Source organism: Centroberyx gerrardi, chromosome 22 (assembly GCF_048128805.1).
Source record: "Centroberyx gerrardi isolate f3 chromosome 22, fCenGer3.hap1.cur.20231027, whole genome shotgun sequence".
Lineage (NCBI taxonomy): Eukaryota > Metazoa > Chordata > Actinopteri > Beryciformes > Berycidae > Centroberyx > Centroberyx gerrardi.
Window position 1 is genome coordinate 10,541,140 of NC_136018.1, and position 22,933 is coordinate 10,564,072.

A 22,933-nucleotide genomic window follows, 5' to 3' on the forward strand; every position below is an offset into this window, starting at 1 on the left:
TACTGGTAAATGTTATGGGCATAACATTATTATTATCACTGGTAGCAGCAGTAGTCGTAGTAGTATAATTAGTATCTGCAAGATTAAAGATTTTGAAGGTCTGTCCACATGTTCACAGTCTGTTACACGGGCCACACATGGTGTTTTTCCAACTTGACAGCAACAGTGTACATATTTAAAAAATCAAACTTCACAACTAACCAAGTGTGCTAATGTTTGACGTCTCTGCCCTCACTCACAAAGATTAGTGAGAGCATAGTAGAAATGGACTAAATGCAAGTTGTTTAGGCCTATACTTCTCAAGAGAGGCACTTATTGGATTTTTCAACCTGTCATATTAGGTCACATCAGTGTTGTTGGTTGCTGAATACATTTTGTTCAGGGAACCTTGCCTAATATGAGTCAGTTTATATCATTACGCTGAAACTGACATGCTTGAAAATGACCTGAATGGCATCTGTTTGTATGGACTTAAACCAGTAATTCTATATTTGTCAGTGAAACTAATAAGACCTTTTTTTTGTGCTTGCTCATCACGTGAAAACAACAAATGCAGTTGATCTCTCTCTCTCTCTCTCTCTCTCTCTCTCTCGCTCTCAAACAATAACATGTTATTATCATTAATGATGGTTATTAAAAAAAAAGCACATGGAGTCTCAGCGAAACCCCTGAAGAAGCTACAAACAGCAGCCAGTCAACAGAATGAGCGGTTGTGTGGTCGTTGGACTGAGCACAGCACTATTTTTACGAGCTTATTCAGGGACGCAAACAATCATTCTTTGAAAAATTACAGCTGCAGGGCACCGGGAGCTTTACTTTCACACACTGCACCACCCTGTTGTTACTGAAGGGAGTGTCAAAAGTATCCGTATGGACCAACAGCACCTGGAGAAGAACCACAGTGGTGAGAGTTAAGATTTGAAACCAGCACCCAACAACCAATCTTGATCTGGAGTCATCAAATATTAGTGACCTCTGACTCTTCTTTTTGAGGTTTTGCGGGGCACGGCACTTGAGCAACACGTCTTTGCATAATGAGACGTGTTTCTATTGATGAATAGTTGAACTAAATCTGGGTTTGATATTGACTTTGATAGGACGCAAGCTATCTTTGTCACTGGCCTTAAAAATACCTTGGGTATGCGGGCTGACTGGTGGGTTCCTGAATGTTTTATGAATGTGGGTGTAGTTCAGTGAGGAATTGAAATCACATAATGCTCTCTGGGCCTCTTTCACTCCGTTTCCTCAAGTTGTCAAGAAATTGAGTTCTTCCCCACATAAACACGGTGAGGCATGGTGAGGCTAATAAACAGACGCAATTCAGCACAGGAACAGATGATTAATTCCTGCAACCTGAAGTGGGAAATTAGTTGCAAGAGGCCTTTTCTTGGTTGAAGTGGGAAAATCCTCTTTCAAGATTACATGGCATTGTATAGTATGCTGTATTGTAGGATGTGTATTGTGTGCTTGGAATTATATAATCACCCTTTTAAGATGTGGATTTTCTATTTCAATAGGCCCATATGAAAATGAAAGGAAATAAATAATAGTTAAGTTAAAACAGAAAAAAATAAAAAATAAACTGAAAGGGAGAACCTGTGTTCACATTTGCTCTTGAAGAGGCTGATGTCTAAATGGTATAAAAGGTATAACTCACAATACCCACCTGTCATACTCCAATGTTTACAGACACTAAATATAATATTTTATAGCCTAAAAGCAAAACTGATTTTAGCTGTCAGGATCTGTTTTTAAACAAAAAGTAAATAATAAATAAAATGCATTTCAGAGTTTAAAAAAAACAAACATTCAATACAATAAATAATCTACAAATTGGACCTTTAAGTAAAGAAACACATCACTTTATGTACAAGATATTTATTGTTTATGTAAAACACTGTCATGCCTTTATCACTGATGTGCTTCAGGATTTGCTTCTGCAGAAACATGTGCTCATTAGTTTGTCTGTGTCGCCCCCTTGTGGAACATAGTTGACTGTAGGCTATTCTTCAGTAATGCTCATTTACTGCAAATCTTGAAAGATCTTGTCATTTGAAAATATAATGCAATACAGATCATTGATTCCCTGCTTGAAATGTATTCAATAATGTTATCCGTTGTTATTACTTAACTCAATATTCTAATCTAATTACATCCAGATACTTTCAGATAGCTTTTCTTGCAAAATCTATGAAATATAGAGTTACATATAGTAATATATTCTTTCAATAAGTATATTTATATATCTTTTTACATACTATATAAGTTGGTTTTCTGTGTCATCACCATGACAACCTATCAAAAGTTTTATTTTAAAAATACGGATTATGGAATTACAGACTGATGGAAAAAATGTAAATTTTTCCGGAGGAGAGGAGTTTGTGTTTTATTTTCCTTTGGATTATATGTTTCTGTGCTAGCACTCTGCCACTGGGATGCTTATGATCCATCTTTTTCATTGCCTTTTTCTTTTCCTCCCTTTCATTGCCATTGATTTAAATGTACACAAATGGACTACATCATTGAAACAGTTTTTTTAGATGGCTAGATACAGCCAAGATGTTGAACACACTGAATAAAGAAAGCAACACTGCCATGGATTTAAGGACCATTATCATTGAGTCAAAATTTTGAAATATGGACATCTAAACATGTATGCAACTAGGTTTTGGTACAGCAAAAATTGACTCCAGTGGGATTTGACTCACTACCAGTGAAACTGATTGAATCAACAATCCAACATGACCAACTGAGCTCAAGGCCCTTCATCATCAAACAACACACAACAGACTTTGACATGCAAGTCTTGACACAGCAGGAATTGACTGAAAAGACCTTGAGAAACCAGACATCATCAGTCAAGTGTCAGGAACCCTTTGTATCAAAAGAGGGGTTATTAAAACAGTTTGAAACAGTAAAGGTCACATCGAGTCATTCCGCTGAAAAATCAAGAGAGCTTTTAATAAGGCTGAGATGATTAGATCTGTGCCTCGGAGATACATGAAGCGTCTGGGATTTATCTGCTGTTCTGTAGGAGGAGTGAGCAGCTGCTTGTCTTCGCAACCAAGTGACTCCGCTGAGGAAGGAGTCAGACAGGAGGAGATAACGGATGGAGTAGATATTACAGGATGGGTTGTTATTGTGGATTGAGGGTTTATGTTGATACGTCAGTGTAGTCTACATCAAATCTGCTTTCTCATTCTTCTGTGTGTTCTCCAGTTCTAACATCAGTCTGGAGGATTTAAAGACAAGCACCCCCCTGTATCCCTCACCAGTGTTGGGGAAGCCACTTTGAAATTATCATTGTACCTATTTCACATTGGAAGAGACTGAAGAGACAGCAAAGCTATAGAGAAATATAATTTTGTTAACTGAAGTTGCTTTGAAAAAGTAGTTCAAACTACTTTGTAAAAATGATCATATCCACATCTGTGGTGTCATGTAATACAAAATCATATGACTGCAAAAATACTGATTAGGAGGGTTGAAAAAATGTGTTTTATTTGAAATATTGAAGTGCAAGCAATGTTCACTGTGTTTATATTACCCACACTCCAACAGTCTGGATGTAAACACACACACCAAATCAATTTTACCAAAAAATTATTTGTGTGTCTAATTTGTGTGTCTTAATTTTCTTTAATGTCGATCACTCTTACACTTTCACTAAGACAGCTGACAGAATACAGTCTGGACCTAAACCGTAAACTGTAATAACAAAACCTACAGTACCAGATACATGGTATGTTTTTTTTAAGATATGTTTCTTTTATTGAGAAAAGTGCATTACAATGTCACAAAGGTAATAAAACATAAATTTGTAAATATCCCTACATGAAAAGAATGAAATGGTGAGGCAGCAGGAGAATATAATAACTAATAACTAGAATAAATGACATTTAAAAAGAAAAACATCTGTAATGTGGCTTGATTTTTGGATTTTCACAGGTAATATTTCATTTTAAAGATTTAAAAGGGTTACATTTTCTTATTAACATTTGATACGATATTCAAATTAAAGTTTAAGTAGGCTGCTTTTAGTGTACATTTTTATTTGTGTGAAAAGCACAAATAGCATGGATAAAAAAGTTAACTCGTGTTGGAATGGATTTGTGGTATTACCGTTACGTGGCTTATCTTTCAGTTTCATGTTGTTCATAATCTAGTAAGTTCCCATTATATCAAGAAACTCTATATTCATATGAATCCTTGAAATGACAATCAACTAAATATTGTAGAAATATTTTTTTTACGTTATTGAATTTGTCGAATCTGTCGAAACCGTGCCAAATGCATCTGCCTCTGAAGCGCGTAGCGAAAGTGCCAGTCCAGAGCGGAAGCGCCATTTACTTATTTCGAGAGATTTCATCATTCTTTTCCTCTCGCATTACCGCGGTCCATGCTTCGTAGCGCAACATCAGCACTGCTGAGGACCAGCACTGAGATTTCCTCCGTCTGTCTGGTGCCAAGGGTCCAACTCGCACGGCAGTCGCTCCGCTACCCGCCCCAAAACAGGCCGTTTTCGTTGTCGGTCTGCTTGTGTAAGAAGAAGAAGGAAAGTCTTTGGCTGCAGCTTTCGGAAGGACAAAACATGGATGGAAATATTGAAGAGGTTCTTGCCCCGTTGAGGCTTGCAGTCAAAGAACAGGTAACATTGGCTTATCTCCCGCTCTCAACTGTAATTCACTAGTTTGCATGAGTAATATGTAGATATAATCTTTATATTGTCTCACAGTCACACACTATTCAGCGCGAAGGTTCAACAGGCTAACAGGCTAACTTCCCTGGCTGCCTATGGAGTTGTCAATGAATGAGGACAGCCATTTGTTAGCCTGCTGCTTGCTAGCTAACGTTAGCTGACAAATCCATGTCTGCGCCCTACCGGCCTTTCTATGTATCCTTTGCCACGTTTCAGTATGCTGCTGTTGCAGACGTTTGTGAGCAGGGTGGGGTTAAGAGAAAAGGCCCAGCTCATGGTGCTACACTAATTTTAGCTACAAAAAGCTAAAACATGTATCTAAATATTAGCTGATTGCTTGCTTCTCACAGTGCAAAACATGCCTAGACCCGAATTGAATTGTTCCTTGGAGCTGGGCTCAAAGGCTTTCTGCATGTCAGTCTCAAGATACTTCTCTGTTTTAGGGGGATCTTGTGCGCCAAATGAAACAGGAAGGTGCTCCAGATGTGGATGTCACTAAAGCTGTGGCTGAACTGAAAGCAAGGAAGAGAACTCTTGAGGCCAAGGTAAGTCATTATCTCTACTTTATCTAATCTACTTTAACCGGATTTCTTCCTACCTTGAGTCATTATGGCCTGTGTAGGATAGATGAAAGTAGTTTCGTTTTGACACAACACAAATGATAATTCCCCATGCAGGAGCTGGCCTTGCAGCCCAAAGATGACATAGTAGACAGAACCAAGATGGAGGACACCCTGAAGAGGCGATTCTTCTACGACCAGGCCTTTGCCATCTATGGAGGTAAGATCAGGACAGCCAGTATTGAGGAATCTAGATTTACGTTGGTGCATAAACCACCGTACACACAGTTTTAAGCATTCTGTTACCATGCAGTAATGCTCCTCAGGTGTGAGCGGCCTGTATGACTTTGGCCCTGTGGGCTGCGCCCTGAAGAACAACATCCTGCAGGCCTGGAGGCAGCACTTCATCCAGGAGGAGCAGATCCTGGAGATCGACTGCACCATGCTGACCCCCGAGTCTGTCCTCAAGTAGGTGCAAAGGGCATGAAGCTTCAGTGCACTTAAATGCTTTTGTCTGCGCTCTGTCAGTCACGATACAAATGTGTTTTTGTCACCATAAGAAGTGGAAGAAGAAGTCATTAAAATCCATCTCATGTCATCAGGTATTACCCATTTTTAGTTGTCATTTGAAGAGTTTCCTTCCAAAATGAGATATTCACCATTTAAAAAATATAAATGACACCCACTCTCCCATATTGACTCCCGGCATGAAAGTTAAGCACATTATGGGTTACTATTGCTGTTAGGAGTTATGCCAAGACAGTTGCTTATAGAACACTTCATTTTTTGACAGAATCATTTATGTTTTTGAAATATTTCCTGATTAATTTCAGGTAGCGAAATCTTTCCAAAATTGATATATAGCATTTTGGAGTGAAACCCTTCATTTGTAAATAACTAGCTGTGTGCAAAGTTAGGTACTATTTGGAAAGAGCGCCTAGTGGTTCCTAGAGACAGCTCCGAAGTGCTGATCTGTGGGTTTTGATTGACAGGCGCATATTGATTCTGCAATTTTATGCATGGGAGCTGCCCACCCTTAGCAGCCTTCCATAGCCCGGTTGCAGAGACATTGTTATTAATTTTAATGGAATCTTAACATGAACGATACCAGTTTTTAGGTCACGATCAAATGTCTCGTTCTTTTCTTTATTATTTTCCCAGGACGTCAGGGCATGTGGAGAAGTTTGCCGACTACATGGTGAAAGATGTCAAGAATGGTGAATGCTTCAGGGCCGACCACCTCCTCAAAGGTAAGTCTATTCTCCATCTGCCTGTTTTTCTTTGAGTGTACTGAATCAGTTGATCAGTCAGTAATATTCACGGGTGTCTATAGAGGGAGAGGGAGACACGGTCCAGCCTCATGTGTTGTCTGCAGCTGCTGCTGCTGGTTGGCTGGTCCCTAAGTATCAGTGTTGTGCCTGAGGGAGAATGGAAGTGGCCGGATCAGCAGGAATCACACAGGGCTCTCAGGGATACAAGCTGTCTAGGATCACAGAGGCTGGAGCTGCACCAAAAGCTAGTGGCAGGATGGAGATATCGGGAGAACAATTCTGGCCCTCTCTCAAAAACTTGGAGACAAAATGGTCTAAATTGCCGAAATGAAGTGCTTTGATAAGAGCTTAATTCTTTTGATATGTCAGTGGACATTTAGATTTATCCTACACAGACCTAATCTAAAAGTTTGGGCATTTTTCCCACTGATTTGTTCTGGACAATTAATATGTCACACTGCAGTCTGTCAAGTATACACACAACTGTTAGAGAAAGCATGTTTTCTATGTCTCTCTGTATCCCACAGCCCATCTCCAGAAGCTGATGTCTGATAAGAAGTGTAGTGCAGAGAAGAAGGCTGAGATGGAGGAGGTCACCACGCAGGTCAGTGTCGCTGAGGAGAACTGCTCTTCTCTGTGATTATGTGGAAAACCTGTGCCAGCTGGAAGGCTTTAACAAGGCTGCTATAAATGATTGACTAGAGGTTTTTGTCCAATGTTATTTTCAGATGGACAACTATACCCAGCAAGAACTGACTGATCTCTTCGTGAAATACAACGTCAAGTCACCCACCACAGGAAATGACCTCACACCTCCCATCTCCTTCAACCTGATGTTTCAGACATCCATTGGACCAGGGGGAAACATGCCAGGGTAAAACCCAACATAACACTGTGGACCTGCCCCAACAAACCTTCCTTGATACTGTCAAATTTGTCTCATTGTCTGGCAATTAAATAAATCCATCTAAATTTGCAGCTATCTGAGGCCTGAAACAGCTCAGGGAATCTTCCTCAACTTCAAGCGTCTGCTGGAGTTCAACCAGGGAAAACTGCCCTTCGCTGCTGCTCAGATTGGCAACTCCTTCAGGAATGAAATCTCTCCTCGTTCTGGACTCATCCGTGTTAGGTGAGTGATCCTCTGGCGCTCCTCTGCTATTTGTAGTGTTTTTCTCTCTGCTTCATATGATGTTTTGTTTTGAGAGATTGTACAGAAATGTAACTGCTCCACATTGCCCCCGCAGAGAGTTCACTATGGCTGAGATTGAGCACTTTGTGGATCCAACTGAGAAGGTTCACCCTAAATTCCCCACTGTGGCCGACCTAGACATCATCCTGTACTCCTCCAAGGCCCAGACCAGTGGCCAGTCTGCCCAGATCATGAGGCTGGGGGATGCTGTGGAGCAGGTAAGGATCACCTAATCCACTTTGATTTTTGGACTCTGTTGTATGTTTATTCATAGTATTAAGATAATCTTTGGTCCATTGTGGAGGCGATGACTGAAAGGAATATGATCAACGTCAGGATCGTAACCAACCAAAGCATTGAAATCTGGTACAGATCCTCTGCTTCTGTCTCATTTAGGGAGTGATCAATAACTCCGTCCTGGGATATTTCATTGGGAGGATCTACCTCTACCTTACTAAAGTTGGTGTGGCCAAAGACAAGCTACGCTTCCGTCAGCACATGGACAATGAGATGGCCCACTACGCCTGTGACTGCTGGGATGCTGAGACCAAAACCTCTTACGTATGTTCAGGTCACTTCATGACTACAGAGATAAATTTCCATATCAGATAGTCCACACAGTGTTGCTCAATGTAATGATTGTCTCTTGCAGGGCTGGATCGAGATCGTGGGGTGTGCGGACCGATCATGCTACGATCTGAAATGCCACTCACGGGCTACAAAGGTCCCTCTGGTTGCTGAAAAGCCTCTAAAAGAACCCATATCCTTGTACTGTGGCAACATTAATACTGCAAAAGAAATTATTTGTTCCATCAAACATTGAGCAACTTCTGAGTAGTCGGATGCGTAGTCATTCCGCTGTCATACTCCTTAACTTCTTCACACAAAGTTGTAAATGTTGTCCAGTTTGAGCCCAACAAAGGAGCCATTGGCAAGGCCTACAAGAAGGATGCTAAGCTAGCCATGGAGTATCTCTCTGTGTGTGATGAATGCTTCATTACAGAACAGGAACAGCTGCTCAATGAGACTGGGTAAGTGCTGACAACAGCGGCCATATTGTGCAGTATGGACACGTGTTGAATGGTTGTGGCGTCGTTATTTCCAATACAGTCAATTTCTTATTTTTTACTTTACAGAGAGTTTACCATTGAGACGGAAGGGAAGTCTTTCAAACTGACAAAGGACATGGTCAGCGTAAAGAGGTTCCAGAAGACTCTGCATGGTGAGTTTCATGAGGGATGAAAATGATGCCGGGCAACTGAGAGCGACAACTTCTGTGACTCACCTGTGTGTCTGTGTTCTTGTTCGCAGTGGAAGAAGTTGTTCCCAATGTAATCGAGCCCTCCTTCGGCATTGGTAGAATCATGTACTCCATCTTTGAGCACACATTCCATGTCAGAGAAGGTGACGAACAAAGAACGGTAAGTAGACAGTATTGAGTAGGACATACACTATGATTGGATTGTTTGCATGCAGTTGAGTAGTTTGACTTTGTGTTTTCCACTGTACTGACTTTCTCTTTTCTACAGTATTTCAGCTTCCCTGCTACTGTAGCTCCATACAAATGTTCCGTCCTTCCTTTGAGCCAAAACCAGGAATTCATGCCTTTCGTGAAGGAGTTATGTAAGTGCCCACATAATGATCATGTATTATGTCCCATTTTTATCAGTGAAGAGGAGAACGTGCATGTTCTGCTGTCTTGGTTATCACTAACTGTTTCTTCACCCTTTCATTCCCTTTCAGCCGAGGCGATGACCAAAAACGGCGTGTCTCACAAAGTGGACGACTCATCAGGATCCATCGGGAGGCGCTATGCCAGGACAGATGAGATCGGAGTGGCCTTTGGCATCACCATCGACTTTGACACAGTGAACAAGACGCCCCACACAGCCACTCTGAGAGACCGGGACTCCATGACACAGATCAGGGCCGAGGTACAGCACTTGCCCTTTTCTCCCCTTTCTCAGTCATGCAAGAGGTTGAATTCACTGGCCTTTTTTCTACAGCAGGTCCAACTGGTGCTTTCTCTAGCAAAGTCTATGGACCTGCTACAGGTGTTGACAACACCACTCTGCAAGCCTTATTTCTGTATTTATTAGTTATATTTAAAACTATAGTCTAGCTGCATATCTTTTTTTCCTAAAACCTAAAAACAGTAGAGGAGACTCAGGAGAGAAAGCTCTGATGGGATTTGATGCTAGGCCAGTGAAGGCACATGTGGAACTAGAGGCATGTGACTTAAAGGAACAGTTCACCCCAAATTGAAAATTTGAAAAATTCTGTCATTATTTACTCATCCCCATGTCAGTTGAAACTCCACTGAAATTTGTACAACCACCAAATACATAGTGAGTTCGCCCCTGCAGTTTAATCTCAGCCTTCTGCTAAACAATTCAAGTGAACTGGGTCTAGTTGTGTAGAGTTCCAAACGGGGCATAAAATGACCATCAGATTTCTCTTAATGGCTTGTGCAACATAATCAAAGTGTTTTATAGCCAAACATATTTTGCACTGAGTCTAAAAAGCCTATGTTTAGCCCATTATCTCCTATACATAGCTCACTAACTGTTCCTTGTTTTTGAAAGCGTGAACAGACTTGCACCTTGTCTCACTGCTCCCAGCCTCTATTGGAGGTGCAAGGTGTTTGTACGAGCCTTGTGGGTGCTCAATGAGGTTGGGGGTGGTGCACACTGAGTGACCAAAGCCTTTTGGCAGAGCGCTATAGGGTGCTTGCCAATGTTGCACTTTTGAAAAAGTGTAAGCTAAATATAGGAAACAATGGGGCTTTTTGGACTCAAAACACATGGAATATGCTGCACAAGCTTTTTAGAGAAATCTCATGTCATTTTATGCCTTTTAAACAGCCAGACCCCATTCACTTAAATTCTAAAGCAGAAGGCTGAAACTGCAGGGGCTAACTCGCTCGTCATACAAACTTAAGTGGAGCTTTGACTGACATGAGGATCAGTAGATGAAGACAGAATGTTCTGTTTTGGGTGAACTGTTGCTTTATAACCACTTTCTCTATTTATTTATTTTTTTATCTCCTTGCATGTCGAGCTGGCATATCTGTCACATCTGATATGTTGGCAATAAGTCACAAAGAGAATCACAGAAATATGGTCTTAGGAATTTAACAGCCCAGGTGCCGAGTAAGGCCTGACTAGCTTTTTGGATTAACAACTGGGAGAAAATGGGGATTGTTGACATGACACTTAAGACATTTTAATGCGTCTTCTAATCTTGTATAATGTAAACAGCCTGTTCTCTCTCTCCTCAGGTCAGTGAGTTGCCCGTGATTATCCGAGATCTGGCCAACGGCACCTTGACTTGGGCAGAAGTGCAGAGCAAGTACCCCATCTTTGAAGGACAGGAGACCAGCAAGAAAGACACGGTTGAAGAATAAGCTCACTCATCTGCCAATCACTCTAATGAAAATCCACAGACTTTTTGCATATGCATCAATAGGAAGAATATTGCAACTGTATTGTGACAAGCAATGGTGCACTGAGCCCTCCTTGTGTTCTACACCACTGCAATCACTGAAATTCAATTTCAAATCAAATGTTATGTATTCATGGTACCTAACAGTCGTGGAAAGGTTACAAAGGACCGTTGTCCCCTTGATGAGAAACATTTCATCCATGTAAGGGCATGTCAAATATGTTTTAAAAGGGAGAAAACTTTATCAGGTTGTTGAGTCTTCTGTGGAAGGAGGCTTTCACCATTCCAGTTTTTGGGCAGATTGGATTGAGATGTTTAACAGTTTCGATTCAATAAAAGCAGCCAGCACTTACTGGACACGGGCATATAACCGTATTTTCTGTGAAGTTTCCGGAACATGAAAACTTAACTGACTTGTCACAAATGTCCAGTGGTCCTGCATAGCTCTACAGCACTAACAACTTCAGGGTTATTTTTCCTCCAGTGTTAAATTTCATATCTGATGCTTGCATGGCTGCGTTTTGATACTGCAGGAGGCTGCCAGAAGAGACCTAAGAGCAGTAAACAGGGAGTGATTATGCATTTGAGAAATAAATAAACTTGAAAGTCCACTCAATAATTCTGTGCCCACTAAGTAGCCTACAGCATAAAAGTGAAAGCAAAAGAACAACTGCAGTTTGTAACAGCTGTCAGAGAAGTTACAGCTTTTACTTAATACTACTATTGCATAATGAGGGCAATAACAAGTGAGATAGAAATTAGTTGAAAGATGGAACCAACAATTTAATTATGAGCTCAAGTTAACTGTATTTATACATTTTACTCATAAAAATGAATCATAGGAATTTAATTTCTCAGCCTATAGACAAATTAACTGTATTTTCCAACTGCAAGAAGATTCATTTAGAGTCTTTGAGTCTTCCTGTAAATTTGCACAATGCACTCATAGCATCACTGTAAGGAATGAATAAAATAAAATGGGGATAGGGGTTTTGAAATGTGTCCCCGAAGAATTCAAAAAAAGAGTTGCTACTGTTGTCATTTTTGAGTAGAAATCATAAATGTTTATTTTGTAAGTCAACATAATGGAAAGGCAAAGACAAACAGGCAGCTTCACAAAAATTCTCTACTGTAAGTTGAAGTCCATATGAGGAAGCTGTATGTTTGCAGACCTGTTTAGATCTTTCTTAGCATGCCATAACATAACCTGTGTCAATGTAGCTGTAAAAAAAAAAGCAACAAAAACCTCTATATTTGAATAATCTTTAGTCAGTTGTTATAGAAATAACTCTTAAGCATAATATGAAAACGCGCACAAACACTTGTCTGGTGCTCGGGTCATCTGTAGGTTGTTGGTTTCGGTTTCTCACCTCAACGTCTACAGCTTCCTGTTGATTTCACAAATGAGCACACAGCCTCAATAACACAGAGTTAGTCTAAACCATCTTTGACTCAGGCGGCTGCAGCCGGATAGTCGACTGCAGAAATTTGGACAGTCTCTGGTCTGCTATATGATGCAGATCTGAATTAGATGGCGGAAGGCTCCTCAGGCGTGTTAATAAAGGCAAGCTTTACTCTCCAAGCAAAAGTTGGGATGGGGGTAATCGTGTTATTTGTCACTTCTGTCTGAATGAGTAAGTTTGTCTAGTGATAAAGTGAACGTGTCATAACTGATTTTTACGCACACACGAGCCTACATTTGCGCTGGTAATAAAGTCCGCCTTTCTCATATCTCTGGCTGATGCAACAAAAGTCCTGGTTTCAGAGACTGAGATTTTCCAGGCGCCTCCCCTTCTTTCGCCCAGCTTGAAGAAAGTAAATGTGAAACTATACAGTCCAAAGCAGCGCCACAGTCGTTTGCAAGAGGAGTGCAGCCCGGCTTGTTGCGCAAAGATCTACAGTATATACGTGTCAAGATGGAAGAAGTGCTGGCTCCTTTAAGAGAGGCTGTGAGGGAACAGGTGAGTTATCCTACCAGGTGACAGACCTGCAGCTAGGGATGTAGGAGAGGGTAAACCCGCCTGAAGCCAGTTAACCCACAGGTTTATCTGCGGATGGAGCTTATTAGTGCACAGCAGGTGTTCCAGTGTTAATAGCCTAAGTTTTGATTTTTCAGTGGCAACTGTTTGGAGTTGACAAGTGTTGATTGGAGAGTGGTTTGCACTCATAGAGTTGATATAGCTCTGGATCTAAAAGTCTTAAATTAACTAAATAAACACTGATTGCATATAGTTTCGATTTTTACACTCAAGTAAATTCACACTGACGATTTTGCTGTGTAGTAATAGTAAGTAGCATGAAACCGGTGAAAGTTAAATGAGAATAGCCTCTTTAAAGCAAATGAAAAAGGCATAAATCAATGCTTTTCTGAAAATATAATTGATTTAGTTTATATTGGTGGTTATCAAGATGATCACTGACTGGAGGTCACACCTTTTTTATTCAGGCATCACGGTCTAGAACTACAGTAGTAAACTACTTATTTTAGGAAGTTTAGGCAGCCTGCATATGTGTGTGTGTGAGGGGACGATAAGAGGATTTTTTTTTTTTACTATTCCGTGAAATTAGTAAAAAAAAAAAAACACTTGAAAAATTACAGAAAAAATAGATTCTTTAAAATTGTAAAGAATTGTGAGGCTGTGTGTGTATGAGAAAGAGAAAGAGCATATGATTTTTTTCCCAGGGTGAACTGGTGCGCCAAATGAAGGAGCAGGACGGCGCTGAGCAGGAGCTCAGTAGAGCTGTAGCAGAGCTGAAAGCCCGGAAGAGGATTCTTGAAGCAAAGGTGAATCTATAAACCGCTGCTTTCACTTTTACTCGCATCAGACACACCCTTTGGCTTCACTTCCCAGTTGTATTGCAGTGGCGTTATACCTCAGAATGTTTATATACTGTAGTCCTATACAAAAAGTTGGCCAGTTTTCATCTCCTTTGATCTGTTTAAAGAATAATGTTATAAACCAGAGTGCAATCTTGCATCCCACTTCTAGGAGCTGGCTTTGCAGCCCAAAGATGACACTGTTGACAGGTTAAAGATGGAGGATACCTTAAAGAGGAGATTCTTCTACGATCAGGCTTTTGCCATCTATGGAGGTAAAATACCATAATGATTGGCCAAATCTTGGGTAAAAAAAATCCAGCAGGAAACTACTGAGCAATGCATGCAATAATGTGGCAGACAAGTTAAGCACAGGGTGCAAATATAAAAAGCAAAAAAAAAAATCTGATAGTGGTTCACAGAGCATGCACAGTTCCAGAGAGATGTATCCTAAAATATTTCACTACAGCTCGATCACTGACTGGTTTGCCTGTGATCTCCTGCTTGTTGCTCAGGTGTGAGCGGCCTGTATGACTTTGGCCCTGTGGGCTGCGCCCTGAAGAACAACATCCTGCAGGCCTGGAGGCAGCACTTCATCCAGGAGGAGCAGATCCTGGAGATCGACTGCACCATGCTGACCCCTGAGCCTGTCCTCAAGTAGGAGCAGCATCATATCATATTCAAACTCAAAAACATGCATAGAAGTAGGACTGAGCAATAATTCAATATTAACTCTTATCGTCTTTCAATAGAAACATATTGTGATGAATTAATGATATTGAGCTACCGTGATACACAAATCTGAAATATACTGAAAATACTTTATATTCCCATGCAGTTCAATGTGATTATTAAATGTTTGATGATTTAACATGATTTTGCATATGTTATATATGTTGTCATATATCAGCATCAAAATAATTTATTTTGATTATTGTGATATTAATTGTATCCATATCGCCTCGCCCTACATACAAGCATAGATCATTAGTACCATATAATATAATTCACATTTGATTGCAACTGCTCACAGATTGAGAAAATGAGAGTTGAAGTCAGACTGGCTGGCAGACACAAAGTGAACATTGGATTGGTTTCTTCTTCTCAGGACGTCGGGGCATGTGGATAAATTTGCTGACTACATGGTGAAAGATGCCAAGACGGGGGAATGCTTCCGTGCGGATCACCTCCTCAAAGGTGACTCTGTTCTGCCGCCATTATGTCATTTAGAGAGTGAGAATGAACCCCGCCCAGTCCAGTTCTGCTCAGGGCTTTCCATTATTCCACTGCCCTACTGGACTAACTGGGTGTCAGCTTTCCTGCCTAAGGACAAAGAGACTGGCCAAGAATCACAACCTGTAGGCCAAACCCTTGCAAAGAGCAGATAGTTATTGGCTTAGCTGGTAAAGTCCAAATCATATTCATCTGGAACTTGCATGTCATAGAATAACGTCAGAATCTCATTTTACCTTACTACGCTCAATCTGCCGCCAGATTTTGGTGACTTGTGCCTCTTTTGTGGATGCTTTTCTGCAGAGCATGTTTTTATAGAATGTAAAAAAGAGTCTAGATGGACAGGTTTTTACCTGCCTGAGGGGGTTATCCTCTGGGTTTCAGGGTAGAGGGGAGGCAGGGGTGGGACTGCAGTTGGAGAGTGAAAGGTGACTGGTTTGTCAGGTCTGGTGTTCTTCAGGGGATTAACTGACATGTGGTGTTCTAGTCCTCAGGATAAAACCAAACTGCTGCACAGGAAATGTTACGTAATGATAATGCTTTGAGTCGGTAGAAAAAGTGCGCTCAAATTACTCCTGATGCCAAGCAAAATCGCTGCTATTTTTAAGCCAAACTCTGGATTGAACAGTTACTAAATGAAGTATTTGTTTCCTCACAGCTCACCTAAAGAAACTGATGTCTGATGAGAAATGCTCAGCGGAGAAGGCGGATGAGATGGAGGATGTGATTACTCAGGTCTGTGCTGCACACACACACACACACACACACACACACACACACACACACACACACACACACACATACACATCTGATGTAGGTGAAGATCAAGCATCTCTACGTCTCTGTATAGGCATCATGCACACTCATCTGCATGCTCTCTGTTTCAGATGGACAACTATGCTCAGCAGGAGTTGGCTGATCTCTTTGGGAAATACAACGTCAAGTCTCCCTCCACAGGAAATGACCTCACACCTCCCACCTCTTTCAACCTGATGTTCCAGACATCCATTGGTCCAGGGGGGAACATGCCTGGGTACTGATCAACACAACACAACAACAACATCTGTGCACACTGCAATACAAGTGTCTCAACATTGTATCAACTAATTCTTACTTTACAGCTATCTGAGGCCTGAAACAGCCCAGGGAATGTTCCTCAACTTCAAGCGCTTATTGGAGTTTAACCAAGGCAAGCTTCCCTTTGGTGCTGCTCAGATCGGCAACTCCTTCAGGAATGAGATCTCTCCCCGCTCTGGACTCATTCGTGTTAGGTAGTCAGAAACTCCACGTCCTTAATTTCACTGTTCATCTGCTAATTTTGAGCTGTAAACTCTGTTTTGTGTTTATCACCTACTGAATATACAATGATACTTTCACGTCTCCTCCCGGCACTCGCTGCAGAGAGTTCACCATGGCTGAGATTGAGCACTTTGTGGATCCGACTGAGAAGGTCCACCCTAAGTTCTCTAATGTGGCCGACCTAGAGATCATCCTGTACTCCTCCAAGGCCCAGACCAGCGGCCAGTCTGCCCAGATCATGAGGCTGGGGGATGCTGTGGAGCAGGTAAGGATCACTTTATACACTTTGATACTGGGACTGGGTTTATCCTTAGTGCTAAAATCATCTTTGGCCCAGTGTGGAGACGACCACTGACACAAATGTTACAACTGATAATGGAATAACTTCCAATTAACAAAATTAACCATTAACGTAATAACAATTTGCAGGTAATTTCCCAACTTTTCCCTGTCAATGTATTATTGGGTATCATTGCATTAATGGGAAGACTGAAATGTTCAGTTTTTAAAAATGTAATCATTAAACTAATAATAGTTGAAATTCAATACATAACTGACATCTATTCACACACTTTTTAAAAAACGAATTTAAAAAAATGGAAGAATACGTATAGAAGAAGTCTTTGGTACATCGCCAAATCAAAGTGCTTTAACAGGAAAAACAATAGTTAACTTTTACCATTAATGGTAAATATGTTACATCAATGTGATTGTTACACTATTATTATAAATTATTATTACATTAATGGGAAGTTATTACATTACAACAAATATGATCTTAATGTTGTCAGTCAGACTTATTTTACAGACTGTGATCGTGATGACATCTGTGATGACATGTTACTGAACACATACAAAATGCTCTCTGTGTCTGCTGCAGGGAGTGATCAACAATTCTGTGCTGGGTTACTTCATTGGAAGAATCTACCTGTATTTGATCAAAGTGGGGCTGTCCAAAGATAAAGTGCGTTTCCGTCAGCACATGGACAACGAGATGGCCCACTACGCCTGTGACTGCTGGGATGCTGAGTCCAAAACCTCCTATGTAAATCGACTCTATTATTATCCTCACTTTTAAACTTAACAGTCTGAAACAGTGCACAGAAATCCACCTATTTCACCCTCATCAATAGCGGTTATTCCCCCTCAGGGCTGGATTGAGATTGTGGGCTGCGCTGACCGCTCTTGCTACGATCTGTCATGCCACTCCAGAGCCACCAAGGTCCCTCTAGTGGCCGAAAAACCACTGAAACAACCCATATCCTTCTACACTCACAATCTACCACAATGTTATCTTAATCTTACTGTGTACGTCTACTGGCTGCGATGGTGAAATGTCCATTGCTTCTTTACCGTTGCCGACAAATTGTGAATATGGCCTGGCTTGTACTCAGCTGAATTCCTCTGTCCTACTCCTTAACTTCTTCACACAAAGTTGTAAATGTGGTCCAGTTCGAGCCCAACAAGGGAGCCATAGGCATGGCCTACAAGAAGGATGCCAAGCTGATTCTGGAGTACCTGGCTATCTGTGATGAATGCTACATCACGGATCAGGAGAAGCTGCTCAGTGAAACTGGGTAATTATTGACTGCAGCGGTTCAACAAAGTTCCATAATGTTTATGTATGAATGGAGGTCATTTGGAGATGTTGTGTACATTTCTCCAGGGAGTTCACCGTCGAGACAGAGGGCAACTCTTTCAAACTCAGCAAAGACATGGTCAGCGTGAAGAGGTTCCAGAAAACCCTGCATGGTAAGAGACGGATGCCGAACCTGGCCTTAGAGCTGTGGAGGAGAGGAGCGTCTTGTTCTTGTGGGAAAACAACCATCTCTGTTTTCCCACAGTGGAGGAGATTGTTCCCAATGTAATCGAGCCCTCCTTTGGCATCGGCAGAATCATGTACTCTATCTTCGAGCACTCATTCCGCGTCCGGGAAGGCGATGAACAGAGGACGGTAGGATGGCTTTGAAGCAGTGACATGCTGTCCAGTCAGAACTTCTTACAGGAGGAATTATTAGTTCTTATCCTCCTTTAGATTCTTTCTTTACACTAAGAGAAATGTACCATAAACATGAACACTTTTGATGTAATTAATAATCTGTATGTTTTGAATGCATTGCCATTCCTTTTAATTGAAGATGACTTATCTGTTCTCCAGTATTTCAGCTTCCCTGCCACCGTAGCTCCATACAAATGTTCCGTCCTTCCTTTGAGCCAAAACCAGGAATTCATGCCTTTTGTCCGGGAGCTATGTGAGTATTATGTGTTGATTTTCAGATTTCAATACAATATTATTCAGTTTAAATGTTAGTATACTTATATGAATACTCTATCAACATTTACCTTGTTTGTCTTCAGATGTTATGCCTTCGAAATGTATTCAAACTGATGACTCTTTTCTATTCTTCTTTCTTCTTTCAGCCGAGGCGTTGACCAAAAACGGCGTGTCTCACAAAGTGGACGACTCATCAGGATCCATCGGGAGGCGCTATGCCAGGACAGATGAGATCGGAGTGGCCTTTGGCATCACCATCGACTTTGACACAGTGAACAAGACGCCCCACACAGCCACTCTGAGAGACCGGGACTCCATGACACAGATCAGGGCCGAGGTACAGCATTCAAACATGTTAGCTTTAGACCACAAAATATATGACTTGTACTGTGTCATGTCTGTCGCTATTAAATATACATCCTTTTATCGTAGTAATTTACTATATTATATTATCCACAGGTCAGTGAGTTGCCAGGAATTGTTCGAGATCTGGCCAACGGCACCTTGATGTGGGCTGAGGTGGAGAGCAAGTACCCCATCTTTGGGGGGCAAGAGACCAGCAAGAAGGAGTAAACAAACTGGGACTCATAAGCTTACTTTAAGTCTCAGGACCACATTTTTCAATCAAGCTTTTACATTTAAGTGCAGTGATTTTGATAAACAGTATTTTTGTTTCTGATTTTATTAATTTTACATAAGAAGCCATGTAATTTCAATGGGAATTGTTTACATTCAGAAAGATAACTAATGGGTGTTTATACAGTAGATAGAGTATTCATTCCAGGCATCGTATCTCTATCTCTAGGTATATTTAGACATTTATTGCAGATAATGCATGCAGCAGCATCTGACAACAGGGGATTTGAACGTGTCTTGTAGCAGCGTGTCTCGTCTGGAGGGAAAACTCAACCACTCCTAAACATGCTGGAGGAATAACACAGTCCCCCGTGGCCTGCTGTCTTCAACGGTATTATTATCATCTCCTGAGCAGCTCTCTCTTAACAACTCCCAGTGGATCTGTACTGCTGATAGGCCGACTCGTAAAAGCAGAAAACACATGAGCACAATTACATTGGGCTTGTGTTTGTGTGATTCCATACATTTAGATCTGTGTTTGGCTGCATAATGCTGCGTGTCAAACAAAATTGTCTTGTTTTGACCTACAGAAAATACTTTGGGCCACACTATGGGCCTAGGTTGATCTTTTCAGAGGTTTCAAATAAAGCACACATTTGTCTTTTCTTTGTGTAAACAGTCACACTGCTATTCATGCATTTTTATGGGTGGGATTGTTTTGTCTGACCAGCTGCAATAATAAGATGTCTTACTACATTTCACTGTATTGTATTTTGTGTTGTCGTCACTAGTCGGCACTGCATGTTGTTTCGCAGCCCAGTTTGCCTTATAGAATGTGAGGCATGGACATTTGGCTACAGCTCAAAATTGCAACAGGCTTAGACCCTCCCAAAACAGAACTGGCAACCAGGAATATGGAAAATAGCAATAGGAGATAAAGTGAGGGTCTCTCAATTTAAAACACTGCATTTCAAATGAAAAAGTAGAGATAATTGCACAGAAGCACAAAATTCAGATTGAATTGTAATGGGCTATAACTGAAATTCAATGCAAAGAGCAAGTTTGCATTTGGTTTGCACTGTATTCAGTGCAAAGAGGATCTCTTTCAGGATACAGATGATTCACCTGTCAGTGAACTACAAACAATCCTACAACTAAAAGCAGAGCAAATAATGCAGTAGACCAAAGTAGCCTAAAGCCAGTTTGATTTTAGTGAAGACTCGAAGCTGCCTTCTCCACAAGGAAAAAGTGAAAATGACGAAAACAGCGATAATCATTGATTTCAAAGTCAAAAGCCTGAGTCCATTTCCCCCCCCCAAGGAAACCCTGAAACCCAGAAGCTTTTCTACAAGTGAACCTGCGCTTTTGCGGAAGACATCAAACCTGTAAGTAGCCTAATGCTGAACCGCATGGTGCCTTGAGCAAGACACTATATTAGTTTATAGTGATGTAGTGGTAAATAAAAAGGTGGGTAAACTATGACCATCACTAGGCGAGCAACCAATATAAAAAAAAAATCTATTATATTGGTAGAAAGGCATTGTGATTTACCTCATGAAGGTTTATGTAAGGAACTAGTCCGCACATAAAGAGCTAGTTAAAGTGAGTTTAGGTGGGTTTTCCCTCTGCTGCATCCTTTGGGAAATGTATTTTATAGGTTATAGTGTGCTAACAGACACCCAAATACTGCGTAGTCTATTTTATATTGTTCCGCCCCCTCTGTGTCAATGGTCAAAGTATAAATACATGTCACCTTTACCCGGTGCAGCTCCCTCTCAGGGAGTCAGTGGGACCCGCAGCCCACCCCTTCTCTTCAGATGCACAGCGGACACAGTAGATCGCCTTTTCCCACCCACGCTTTCTTTAATATCCCATGAACAATATATATTTTTTATTTTCATTTTGACGGGACTGAATAAACTGGTTTGTTTTAGCAACTTCTCCGGGTTGGCAACTCACTCCATTGCTGCGCTCAAGGTCAGTATCACAACAGGTGCTGCTGAGGACAAACTGAAGTGCATGACCGGGTGGCATTTCAACAGCTTCATCTCAGTCAGACATTGTGATTAGAAATAGGGGAGAATTGCACTGTAGCTAATATAGTTATTTCACTCAGTCATACGTGTCAGTGCTGTTGTCCAGAAAACTGACAGACTGTTAAGTTTGGTTGGTAAATGACAAAGTAAGAAATAGTTTTGTTTTTTTAAGTTTAACATGGATAGGAGCCATCTAATGAATTCGTGTAGTCAATGGAAAGAAGTTGTTTGGTTAAAAATAGCAGGCAGCTGTACTTGTGCTTTCACCCCTCTGAATGTTAATCAATGGAAACTTTTGCCAATTTGCCCTGATACTGTGTTTTTCTTGATAATCATTTGAAAGGTGTCAAGCAGGCCAGACATAAAATTCCCAAATGATAATGACTTAAACTCATCTGTTAGACAGAGACTTGCAAACCACAAGAGTTATTCTGTGTAGGCTGGATGCAAAACTGACACTGACACTGAAAATGACAACTTACAAAATAAATCCAGACTAAAACTACAAATAAGATTATGTTGATCACAACGTTTATTGCTTCTACAGAATAAGCCATGCTAAGTACAATAGGTCACATATCGAGGGCTTGGAGCCAAAGGGGCGTAAGTGCGATTTTGGGTGAATATGAGTATTATATATCAATTGAAAGGTCTCAGTGAGATCTTTTCAGTGCCAAAAGGACACAATTGAAATCATGACCCATAAGTTTTAATTAAACAAAAACTGAAAGCTGTAACAGTAAAAGTAGGGTTTTGTTTGCTGCCAAAAGGGCGTAACAACACTTACGCCCTTTTGACACCAAGCAAAACCACACTTTTGACACTGAACAAGCATTGTGGGTAGAGGATTCTAACAGCACTTAGGTCAACTCAAAATGCATGCTGACATAAGTAATGCTAGCATGGCAGCATGATCACATCATTTTTAGTATCCTATTCATATCCTAATTAATATTCTAGGTCAATATTAGATGAATGTAAATATGTTAATATTCCTATGAAATACTTAGGCCTATAGATTCAAAATGTTATTTTATAATGTTAGGAGTGTGAACTGGTCAAGATGAGCTCTGATAGTAAGACTGCTGGTAGCTGAAGTTATCTCTCAGTGTTATGAGGAGTTTTACAGGTCTTTGAATGTGTCCCAGGACTCATCAATAAGTGATGTGTCCTGGGACACATACAAAAATGTATTATACTAGCAAAAGAAAAAAAAAGTAGTAGTTTAGAATCAAAAGTAGTTTCTTATGTCTATAGAGGTTTATTAAAAAGGTTTATTAAAAGTTTTTAACAGAACAAAATTATCAATCAATTTGATATGTTCCATGTAGCCTACAATTTTAAAGGCCTTGGTGAAAGTTGCTGTGCATTACTTCAAGATAAAGATATTCATTCTGATCTTGTTTTATATTTCAGTGTTGATTGAAGTGTAATTGCTAGATTTGTATTAAAATTAATGTGTTTTACAATTGTTTACTTACATACGCCCATATTCTGCATGGCTGTATTGGGACAATGTTTGTACCAAAAAGG

General features: G+C 40.7%; 3 protein-coding genes and 1 non-coding gene across 4 annotated transcripts in view; all 4 read left to right on the forward strand.

Annotated features, from left to right (window-relative positions):
* Positions 1-4,188: 4,188 nt before the first annotated feature.
* On the forward strand, positions 4,189-11,515 carry LOC139911162 (glycine--tRNA ligase). The gene is made up of 17 exons (XM_078291481.1): positions 4,189-4,648; positions 5,143-5,244; positions 5,377-5,479; positions 5,586-5,727; positions 6,421-6,509; positions 7,058-7,134; positions 7,259-7,404; positions 7,510-7,659; positions 7,775-7,937; positions 8,116-8,280; positions 8,372-8,478; positions 8,604-8,750; positions 8,856-8,941; positions 9,031-9,140; positions 9,249-9,342; positions 9,463-9,653; positions 11,000-11,515. The coding sequence occupies exons 1-17, from the start codon at positions 4,400-4,402 to the stop codon at positions 11,123-11,125; spliced, it is 2,247 nt and encodes a 748-aa protein (XP_078147607.1). The 5' UTR covers positions 4,189-4,399; the 3' UTR covers positions 11,126-11,515.
* On the forward strand, positions 6,195-6,331 carry LOC139911167 (small nucleolar RNA SNORA84). Its single transcript, XR_011784594.1, has one exon. It is a non-coding gene; the product is annotated as a small nucleolar RNA SNORA84 (small nucleolar RNA).
* Positions 11,516-13,044: 1,529 nt separating the features above from the next.
* LOC139911163 (glycine--tRNA ligase) lies at positions 13,045-20,046 on the forward strand. Its single transcript, XM_078291482.1, has 17 exons — positions 13,045-13,124; positions 13,847-13,948; positions 14,154-14,256; positions 14,497-14,638; positions 15,090-15,178; positions 15,873-15,949; positions 16,102-16,247; positions 16,336-16,485; positions 16,616-16,778; positions 17,394-17,558; positions 17,664-17,770; positions 17,944-18,090; positions 18,180-18,265; positions 18,358-18,467; positions 18,672-18,765; positions 18,935-19,125; positions 19,248-20,046. The coding sequence occupies exons 1-17, from the start codon at positions 13,080-13,082 to the stop codon at positions 19,359-19,361; spliced, it is 2,031 nt and encodes a 676-aa protein (XP_078147608.1). The 5' UTR covers positions 13,045-13,079; the 3' UTR covers positions 19,362-20,046.
* Positions 20,047-21,095: 1,049 nt separating this feature from the next.
* hhatlb (hedgehog acyltransferase like, b) overlaps positions 21,096-22,933 on the forward strand; it is an 8,840-nt gene continuing 7,002 nt past the window's right edge. Inside the window, exon 1 of the mRNA XM_078291383.1 lies at positions 21,096-21,341. The gene's annotated coding sequence lies outside the window, so the exon portion shown is untranslated. The remainder of the gene's footprint in view (positions 21,342-22,933) is intronic.

What these genes read in the sequence shown, in the direction of transcription:
- LOC139911162 (XM_078291481.1), top strand. Translation starts at nt 4,400, where the DNA reads ATGCTTCGTAGCGCAACATCAGCACTGCTGAGGACCAGCACTGAGATT. An exon ending in CCAGGGGGAAACATGCCAGG is followed by an intron (nt 7,405 to 7,509) that starts GTAAAACCCAAC and finishes CTAAATTTGCAG; the next exon opens with CTATCTGAGGCCTGAAACAG. An exon ending in TCTGGACTCATCCGTGTTAG is followed by an intron (nt 7,660 to 7,774) that starts GTGAGTGATCCT and finishes TTGCCCCCGCAG; the next exon opens with AGAGTTCACTATGGCTGAGA.
- LOC139911163 (XM_078291482.1), top strand. Translation starts at nt 13,080, where the DNA reads ATGGAAGAAGTGCTGGCTCCTTTAAGAGAGGCTGTGAGGGAACAG. An exon ending in TGCGGATCACCTCCTCAAAG is followed by an intron (nt 15,179 to 15,872) that starts GTGACTCTGTTC and finishes GTTTCCTCACAG; the next exon opens with CTCACCTAAAGAAACTGATG. An exon ending in GTTCCAGAAAACCCTGCATG is followed by an intron (nt 18,266 to 18,357) that starts GTAAGAGACGGA and finishes GTTTTCCCACAG; the next exon opens with TGGAGGAGATTGTTCCCAAT.